The following is a 9711-nucleotide window of genomic DNA, read 5'->3' on the forward strand; positions in this document are numbered from 1 at the left end:
AGATCGGTACAGTTTGTAACAGTAATGGCAGCCTGTACACTTGTCGGTATGTTGTCAGTTAATTATTAAGACTTTTATGTGTTTCCAGTCTGGTATAGTATATTTTGTTTATGTGTTTCCAGTCTGGTATTGTACAGTGCCTTCAGAAAGTATTCATACTCCTTGACTTATTCCCCATTTTCTTGTGTTACAACCTGAATTCAAAATGGATAAAATATATGTTTTTCTCTCACTCATCTACACACAATACCCCATAATGACGAAGTGAAAAGATGTTTGGAGAAATGTTGGTACATTTATTGCAAATGAAATACAGAAATATATAATTTGCATAAGTATTCATATCCCTGAGTCAATACATGTTAGAGTCATCTTTGGCAGCGATTACAGCTGTGAGTCTTTCTGGGAAAGTCTCTAAGAGCTGTGAGTCTTTCTGGGTAAGTCTCTAAGAGCTTTATACACCTGGATTGTACAATATTTGTACAAGTTGGTTGTTGGTCATTTTTAAGTCTCGCTATTGATTTTCAAGCCGATTCAAGTCAAAACTGTATGTCATCTTGGGAAGCAAATCCAGTGTATTTTGGCCTTGTGTTCTAGGTTATTGTCCTGCTGAAAGGTGAATTTGTCTCCCAGCGTCTGTTGGAAAGCAGAATAAACCAGGTTTTGTTCTATACCTGTTATTTTTACTCCTGAACGTATTTAGGCGTGCCATAACAAAGGGGTTGAAAACGTATTGACTCAAGACATTTCAGCTTTTCAATTTGAATGAATTTGTAAAATGTTTGAAAACAAAATTGCACTTTGACATTATGGGGTATTGTGTGTGTAGGCCAGTGACACAATATATCAGTTTAATCCATTTTAAATTCAGGTTGTAACACAACAAAATGTGGGAAAAGTCCAGGAGTGTGAATACTTTCTGACGGCCCTGTATAAAGATGAGTTAGTTATATGTTGGTTTTGCCAGTCCGGTGTATAGATGGTATAAAGTTGAGGGTATGTTTATGTCAGTATCATAAGGCTATATAAAGTTAAGGGTATGTTTATGTCAGTATCATAAGGCTATATAAAGTTAAGGGTATGTTTATGTCAGTATCATAAGGCTATATAAAGTTGAGGGTATGTTTCTGTTGATGAGCTACAGTCGGAGCCCAAATTATTGGCACCTTTGAAAAAGCTGAGAGAAATGAATGTTTAAAATAAATAATAGAAATAATGATATTGTATATTGTATGCTCAACAAATGGAAAACGTATAATATTTTGTACCAATTAAATAAGTCAGAGAAAGATATTTTGTTTAACAAGTAATATTTTTATCTCTAAAAGATAGGGCTTAGAATTATTGGCATCCCTGTGCCGTTATCCTCGCATGTGATATATTGAAAAGTATTGAAAACAAGGTTGCCAATCATTTGGACCAATCTTTTTGAGAAAGAAAAGCATAGTTGTTAAACAAAATATTTTATTATTGTATTGGTATAAAATAATATAATTTTCTAAAGAATTTGAGCATATAATATAGCTGCGTTTTTTAATAATTTATATTATAGTATTTTTTGATAATCTTTATCAAGGGTGGCAATAATGTTGGACCTGACTGTAGATGTTGTTGTTGATTAAAGTGTGTGTTGTCACCAGTTGTTGTGGTGAACGTAGACGGTTCGCTGGTTCAGCATCCTCTAACCTGCCTGGGTTCCTTCAACCGAGAGGAGGAGGGTTGGAGGAGAGACAATGACTGGGTGTGGCGGAGAGATGGAGAGGAGGATGAGGAGATCATATGGATGATGGGTGAAGAGGAGAAGAAGAAGGGGAATAGCTTCCTTGTCAACCTGGAGGAGAGAACTGGAGGGGGGATCTTTACATGTCACAGCCTGGATAGAACCCTCTTGAAGAAAACTACGGTGCTGGTCAAACACCTGAATGAACAGAAACGCATTCTAGAAGGATCCACCAGAGCAGGTATACAGGATGTCTGTCATCCGAAATCAAGTCAAATATTAGTTTTCATTGATTATCCAATTGTAACATCTTCTGTATATCTATTGTTCATTTGTTTGTTTCTATTCTAAGGCTATATGAAATGTTCTACACGGAACTACCAAGGAGAATTCCACTGCTCCTGGAAATTTACCACTGAACGTGTTGGGACCATTATGTCTGTCAGAGTGGCACGGTACTATCACCACCAACCTTTTCAATGTATTCCTACTACACTCTTAGAACAAAAAGGTGCTAAGTAGAACCATACAGAGTTCTTCGGTTTGTCCCCCTTGTGGAACCTTTTTGGTGCTGGGTAGAACCCTTTGCATTGGGTTCTACTTAAAACCCTCTATGTAGGGTTCCTCAAATAATCCCCTGTATATGGTTCTACCTAGATCCCTCTATGAAGGGTTCTGCCTAGAACCGTCTATCAAGGGTTCTATCGAGAACCCTTTTATCTTTGGAGGTTTTTTCCTAGAACCCTCTATGAATGGTTCCACCAGCCTTATTAGCCTTTAAAATTGTATTACTACATTACATATATCATAAGATCTTTCTTTGACGGCCTAGTTATAGCCTAACACAGTGGTGTTAGGCTATAAAGTGATGTGTAATTCTTATTGGAATCCAAAAAGAGTTAGGATATCCAACAAGTGGAATTGTTAATCACCTGCAACCTGCATTCAGAATGACTGCTAGGGTAGGGAAGATTGAATACTGAGATTACCTCAATCTTCTAAACTGGAACAACCTTCTCAGTAACAGGTGCAATAAATCCAATTACAAACAGATTGGATTAGTTTAGAAAACTGTATGTTATTTATCTTTGTGTAGCATAAAATTAATCAACCAATCAATGTACATGTAGGGGGTGCGTACTGGCAGCAGAGAAGTCAGGCGCAGGAGAGCAAAAACTGATTTACAACGGTACAGTTAAATAAACAAAACTACCGTAAAGAGAACAAATAAATCAATTGGTAAACAAAACCGGTTACACACCAGCATAACGTGCACAAGCACTAGAATAAACAATTCCAGACAAGGACATGGGGGGGGGGACAGAGGGTTAAATACACAACATGTAATGATGGAATTGAAACCAGGTGTGTGGGAAGACAAAACAAATGGAAAATGAAAGGTAGATCGACGATGGCTAGAAGACCGGTGAAGTCGACCGCCGAACGCCGCCCAAACAAGGAGAGGGACCGACTTCGGCGGAAGTCGTGACAGTACCCCCTCCTTGACGCGCGGCTCCAGCAGTGCCCCGACACCGGCCTCGGGGACGACCCAGAGGGTGAGGAGCAGGGCGATCCGGACGAAGACGGTGGAACTCCTGCAGCATTGAAGGGTCCAACACGTCCTCGCCCGGAACCCAGCACCTCTCCGCCGGACCGTACCCCTCCCACTCTACGAGATACTGAAGGCCCCTCGCCCGACGCCTCGAATCCAGTATGGAGCGAACAGAGTACGCCGGGGCTGCCTCGATGTCCAGAGGGGGCGGAGGAACCTCCCGCACCTCAGACTCCTGAAGCGGACCAGCCACCACCGGCCTGAGGAGAGACACATGGAACGAGGGGTCTGACTCTGATGCCAAGGCGCCAGAACCGGCTGGTACCCCAGTACGCACTGGAAGGGAGAGAGGTTAGTGGAGGAGTGGCGAAGCGAGTTCTGTGCCATCTCGGCCCAGGGCACGAACTCCACCCACTCCCCCGGCCGGTCCTGGCAACAGAACCGCAGAAACCTGCCCACATCCTGGTTTACTCTCTCCACCTGCCCATTTCTCTCGGGGCGAAACCACATAGTAAGGCTGATCGAGATCCCCAGACGTTCCGTGAATGCCTTCCAGACCCTAGACGTGAACTGGGGACCTCGATCAGACACTATATCCTCAGGCACCCCATAGTGCAGGAGGACGTGCGTAAACAAGGCCTCCGCAGTCTGTAGGGCCGTAGGGAGACCGGGCAGAGGGAGGAGAAGACAGGACTTAGAGAACCGATCCATAACGACCAGGATCGCGGTGTTACCCTGTGAGGGGGGAAGATCGGTAAGAAAATCCACCGACAGGTGCGACCAAGGCCGTTGTGGAACGGGTAAGGGGTGTAGCTTCCCTCTGGGCAGGTGCCTAGGAGCCTTACACTGGGAGCACACCGAGCAGGAGGAAACATAAACCCTCACGTCCTTAGCCAAGGTAGGCCACCAGTACCTCCCGCTCAAACAGCGCACTGTCCAACCGATCCCAGGATGACCAGAGGAGGGTGACGTGTGGGCCCAATAGATCAACTGGTCACGAACAGCAGATGGGACGTACAGACGCCCAGCGGGACACTGGATGGGAGCGGGCTCTGCACGTAACGCCTGCTCAATGTCCGCGTTCAGCTCCCACACTACCGGCGGCACCAGGCAGGAGGCGGGGAGTATGGGAGTGGGATCCATGGGCCGCTCCTCTGTGTCATACAGCCGGGACAATGCGTCTGCCTTCACGTTCTGGGAGCCTGGTCTGTAGGAAAGGGTGAATACAAAACAGGTGAAAAACATGACCCACCTTGCCTGGCGAGGGTTAAGTCTCCTCGCCGCCCGGATGTACTCCAGATTGCGATGGTCAGTCCAGATGAGAAAAGGGTGTTTAGCCCCCTCAAGCCAATGTCTCCACGCCTTCAAGGCCTTTACGACAGCCAACAGCTGCCGGTCCCCCATGTCAAAGTTTCGCTCCTCCGGGCTGAGCTTCTTCAAGAAGAAGGCACAAGGGCGGAGCTTCGGTGGCGTACCCAAGCGCTGAGAGAGCACGGCTCCTATCCCAGCCTCGGACGCGTCCACCTCCACTATGAACATCAATGAGGGATCCGGATGGGCCAGCACGGGAGCCGAGGTAAACAAAGCCCTCAGGTGACTAAAAGCCCTGTCCGCCTCAGCTGACTACTGCAAACGTACCGGGCTCCCCTTCAGCAGTGAGGTAATGGGAGCCGATACCTGACCAAAACCCCGGATAAACCTCCGGTAGTAGTTGGCAAACCCTAAGAACCGCTGCACCTCCTTTACCGTGGTGGGAGTCGGCCAATTATGCACGGCTGAAATGTGGTAACTCTCCATCTCCACCCGTGAGGTGGAAATGCGAAACGCTAGGAAAGAGACGGACTGCTGGAAGAACAGACATTTCTCAGCCTTGACATATAGGTCATGCTCCAACAGGCGACCAAGCACCCTGCGCACCAGGGACACATGCTCGGCGCGTGTAGCGGAGTATATCAGAATGTCACCAATATACACCACTACACCCTGCCCGTGCAGGTCCTTGACAATCTCATCTACAAAGGCTTGGAAGACTGATGGTGCATTCATCAACCCGTACGGCATGACGTGGTACTCATAGTGCCCTGAGGTGGTACTGAAAGCCGTTTTCCCCTCGTCTCCCTCCCGGATACGCACCAGGTTGTAAGCGCTCCTGAGATCTAGTTTGGTGAAGAAGCGCGCCCCGTGCATTGACTCAATCGCTGTGGCTATGAGCGGTAGCAGGTAACTATACTTCACCGTGATCTGGTTTAGACCCCGATAGTCAATACACGGGCGCAGACCTCCCTCCTTCTTCACATAAAGAAACTCGAGGAGGCGGGTAAAGTGGAGAACCGAATGTACCCCTGACGCAGGGATTTGGAGACATATGTTTCCATAGCCTCCGTCTCCGCCTGTGAGAGGGGATACACGTGACTCCTGGGAAGTGCAGCGTCTACCAGGAGATTTATCGCACAATCGCCCCATTGATGGGGTGGTAATTGAGTCGCCGTTGAGGCGTGAGCCAAATAGGCATATTCAGGGGGAATGAGCACAGTGGAGACCTGGTCTGGACTTTCCACCGTAGTAGCACCAACGGAAACCCCTAAACACCTCCCCGAGCACTCCTGCGACCAACCCGTGAGAGCCCTCTGTGGCCAAGAAACAGTGGGACATGGCACTCTAACCAGGGTAGGCCTTGCACCACGGGAAACGCGGGAGAGTCAATAAGGAAGAGACTAATTCTCTCCTTGTGACCCCCCTGCGTCACCATGCCCAGAGGAGCGGTGGCCTCCCTAATCAACCCTGACCCTTTATTCAGTCTCATCTGAAAGATGTAAATTCTTGGTTATCTTCACGAACCCTGGCTAACAAGTTGAATCAGCAATACAAAATTTGGTTTAATTATTTATTTACTAAATACCTAAATAATCGCACAGAATTACATCTACACAGAATGGATCATACATTGATTACAAATGATGTCTTAAAGGAAAACGTCCCTAGCGGACGGAACAGATATGACGGCTGGTTACACAAAGAAAGGGGGTTGGGTTTTGAATGAAAGAGCGGGAAGACTGAGCAACAAATAGATTTCGTGTCTCTATCGGGCCGTAGGCAGCTATGCTATTGTAAATACAGTATCTTATGCATTCTAAATAACCGCCCATTTGAAAAGGAAAATGCAATAAATATTTACTCTGAGCTGCGCTTCGGTAGATTGGTCGTAGATAGAAGGCCGGGTTGTCCAGCATGGATCTCTTGTCCTCTGAAGAATGTCTAGTGTTGAACTGGAGCGTGGTAGAATGGATACTCTGTCCGTCCTTTCCTAGCCCACATTTACAGCTGCGGTGGCTAACGCAACGGCTAGGAGGTATCAATTCTTTAGTGAATAAGAGTTCAAAGTTCATACCATGTTGCCATACTTTAAGCTCATGCTATATTCTGGCTGGTATAGTCGAAATTCATCCTTTCGGCGTGTTGATCATCATCTTCACATTGAAATTCGATGCTAATTTCGTTAGGTTCTTGTCGTTCAACCAGAGCTCACGTTGAGGTTGGCTTAGTTCTGTTGGTGATCTTGTCCTTTTAATGTGGGGACCGCCGTCCTCTCGTCCTTGGAACAGAAAGTTGAATTTTCGTCAACGGTTTATATATTGGTGAAAGAAGGGCGTGTTTCATAGTTTACAACCAGTGTCTGTTCACTTGGGCAGGGCCTCTGAGTGAGCAGAGTTTCTCTATGACAAACCGTTCTCTCATTTAAGAAGCTAAAATTACATTTAATCTTTTCAAAAATAGTTTCATATTTAAACATTTAAATTGCACAACAATTCCATTTGAATCTGATAACTAGAATGTGTCGACTTTCCAAGATACAGTTTATGTCATTCTGTCATTAGTAGTAATGTCTCAGACATCAACTGATCTGAGATCATATTCTTTAAGTACCAACGCATATTTTCAACTGGTTGGATAACCGAAATATGGTTCTGTTTCCCACCTTTTGATGTTACCAGACTCTCTATGTTTACAAAGGCTTTAGAAGAGTCAACTCTAAAAAGTAGAGAGAGAGAAAAGGGGAAAGGTATTTATGGGGGTCATAAACCTCCCCTACAGGCCAACGTCATGAAGGCTGTATAGGCTATAACATTTGCATATCTTGACTTGACTTCAAATTAAATGTTAGTGAATGGACTACAGCAGTGGCCTGTGTTAGTCTAATTTTAGTCATCCATTTCTTGGCTATTCTATAGTGGCCTGTCTGATGCGGACAACATCAGCTGTTCTGTGGACGCCAGTGGACAGCAGTGGACATGTTCCTCTTCGTCTGGCCAGAGTGACATCATGTGCTCTGTGAACAGTAGCGGACTGGGGGTGTCCTGTGTGGACAGACAGTATTGTCCCTATGCTGAGGAGACTGACCGGATCACCCTGACCATCTACATGAGGACTAACTACCTGCTGGAGGAATACTCCCAACGTTTCTACTTATCAGAAATTGGTGAGGACACACAACACTTGTACTTATCAGACATAGGTGAGCGTTAGAGAGGGTCCTTGTTGCAGTCATAAGGGCAGACATGTTGCAAGAGGCTGGCAGGATCAGTTGCACAAGTTGTGATTTTAGGCTTCTTAAAGTTGATGATAATGGTCCAGATGTGCACTTCATTATATTTACAAACTAATACAAAACATTATATTTACAAACTTCACAATGTAACTGGTCTCTGAAAAAAAATGCCTTGGAGAGCCGGCAAAGCTGTCTATCCCATAACAAACACTTAGAATGCGGAAACAAAGTGCTCTGAAATTGAAGGAGTTTGTAGCGCAGTAGTGCAGAGACACACTAATAATGTCGTCGTCGTCACCACAGATAGGAATCCTACCTCTATATACAAATATCTGGCACATATATGTAGGCCTATCAAAAGATTATAATGTATGCTGAGATATTGTTGGTTTAAGTGCTTCTGAAATGTAGTTTTATAGTGCAGAGTGCTGGTAGAAGTTATGATAATTCTCTCTCTCTCTCTCTCTCTCTCTCTCTCTCTCTCTCTCTCTCTCTCTCTCTCTCTCTCTCTCTCTCTCTCTCTCTCTCTCTCTCTCCCTCTCCCTCTCCCTCTCCCTCCCTCCAGTGAAGCCAGACAAGGTATCCATTATGAAGGTGAACAGCAGTACTATAGATTGGAGGTATCCTGTCTCCTGGAACAGCCCCATCTCCTACTTCCCCCTTTCCTTCCAGGTCAAAGAGATCAAAGGCAGAGAGCGCAAGAACGGGTGCACGTGTGATTCGCCCGGCACAAAGGTGAGGACTACTGTCTACATACTGTACATCCTACTAGGCCTTGTCTCTAAAGCTTGATGAGAGCCATTACACCAAGAGATCCAGACCGTGTACTAACAGTCGCATACTCTTGAACTGATAGACGTGGTCCCTCTGGTCCCTGGTTATATTCATTAGGGCACACTGTAGCAAAACGTTTTGCAACGAAAAGTGAAAAGGAGTGTTTCTTATTATTATTTTCTTCCATTTGGTGCTTAATGATTTTAACCACTGTGTTCCCTCAGGTCCACACCACAGAGAGCAGCCAGTGGTCAGTAAAGGCCAAGGTGATGGTGTGCGTCAGGGCCCAGGATGCACTATGTGACTCCCCCTGGAGCGACTGGACAGAGTACAGGTCAGTACCACACTCTCTAGTCTACTGTATTCAGGAGAACCTCTCCTCGAGGACCCCCAGTCGTTCCATGTATTTGAACTATTGAAGAGCTAACACACCTGATTCAATCTGTCAACTAACTATCAAGTCCTTGACTACTACTGAATCAGGTGAGCTAGTTCAGTCCTAGAAATAAATTGTGAAACGGCTGGGGGTCCCAAAAGAGAGGGTTTAAAACCCCTGCTCCAGTCTACTGTTTTATCATGCTACATCTACCAGGGTCAGGTTCAATTGGGTTTTTCATTCAGTAGTTTCGGGAAGTGGATCAAAATTCCATTTCAAGAATTGAAAATATGCCATTGTTTATCAGTTCATGACTTTAATTTCTGAGAAGACTTTGCAGAACAACACGTTTTTCAATACGATGTGTTCTTTCAGACACAACAATGTGGGAAACAAGAGGGGGAGGCAGGAGAAGAAGAAGAAGAAGTTTGTGTCTCAATAGTAGATCTTTACCCTACTGATGGCCATCAAATATTATCCTATTTGTTCACTCTGTAGAGTTTGTCGGCATTCATTCTCTAAAACATCAACTATGACAAAGGTGACTTCATTCACTCTCTAAAACATGAACTATGACAAAGGTGACTTCATTCACTCTCTAAAACATGAACTATGACAAAGGTGACTTCATTCACTCTCTAAAACATGAACTATGACAAAGGTGACTTCATTCACTCTCTAATACATCAACTATGACAAAGGTGACTTCATTCACTCTCTAATACATCAACTATGACAAAGGT

General features: G+C 45.2%; 1 protein-coding gene across 1 annotated transcript; it reads left to right on the plus strand.

Annotated features, from left to right (window-relative positions):
• Positions 1 to 1711: 1711 nt before the first annotated feature.
• LOC139572672 (interleukin-12 subunit beta-like) lies at positions 1712 to 9410 on the plus strand. The gene is made up of 6 exons (XM_071395350.1): positions 1712 to 1961; positions 2073 to 2175; positions 7502 to 7749; positions 8384 to 8565; positions 8817 to 8926; positions 9344 to 9410. The coding sequence occupies exons 1-6, from the start codon at positions 1784 to 1786 to the stop codon at positions 9408 to 9410; spliced, it is 888 nt and encodes a 295-aa protein (XP_071251451.1). The 5' UTR covers positions 1712 to 1783.
• The last annotated feature ends 301 nt before the right edge of the window (positions 9411 to 9711 follow it).

The sequence above is a fragment of the Salvelinus alpinus genome, chromosome 4 (assembly GCF_045679555.1).
Source record: "Salvelinus alpinus chromosome 4, SLU_Salpinus.1, whole genome shotgun sequence".
Classification (NCBI taxonomy): Eukaryota; Metazoa; Chordata; class Actinopteri; order Salmoniformes; family Salmonidae; genus Salvelinus; species Salvelinus alpinus.

What these genes read in the sequence shown, in the direction of transcription:
- LOC139572672 (XM_071395350.1), top strand. Translation starts at nt 1,784, where the DNA reads ATGATGGGTGAAGAGGAGAAGAAGAAGGGGAATAGCTTCCTTGTCAAC. An exon ending in TTTCTACTTATCAGAAATTG is followed by an intron (nt 7,750 to 8,383) that starts GTGAGGACACAC and finishes CCCTCCCTCCAG; the next exon opens with TGAAGCCAGACAAGGTATCC. An exon ending in GCACAAAGGTGAGGACTACT is followed by an intron (nt 8,566 to 8,816) that starts GTCTACATACTG and finishes GTGTTCCCTCAG; the next exon opens with GTCCACACCACAGAGAGCAG.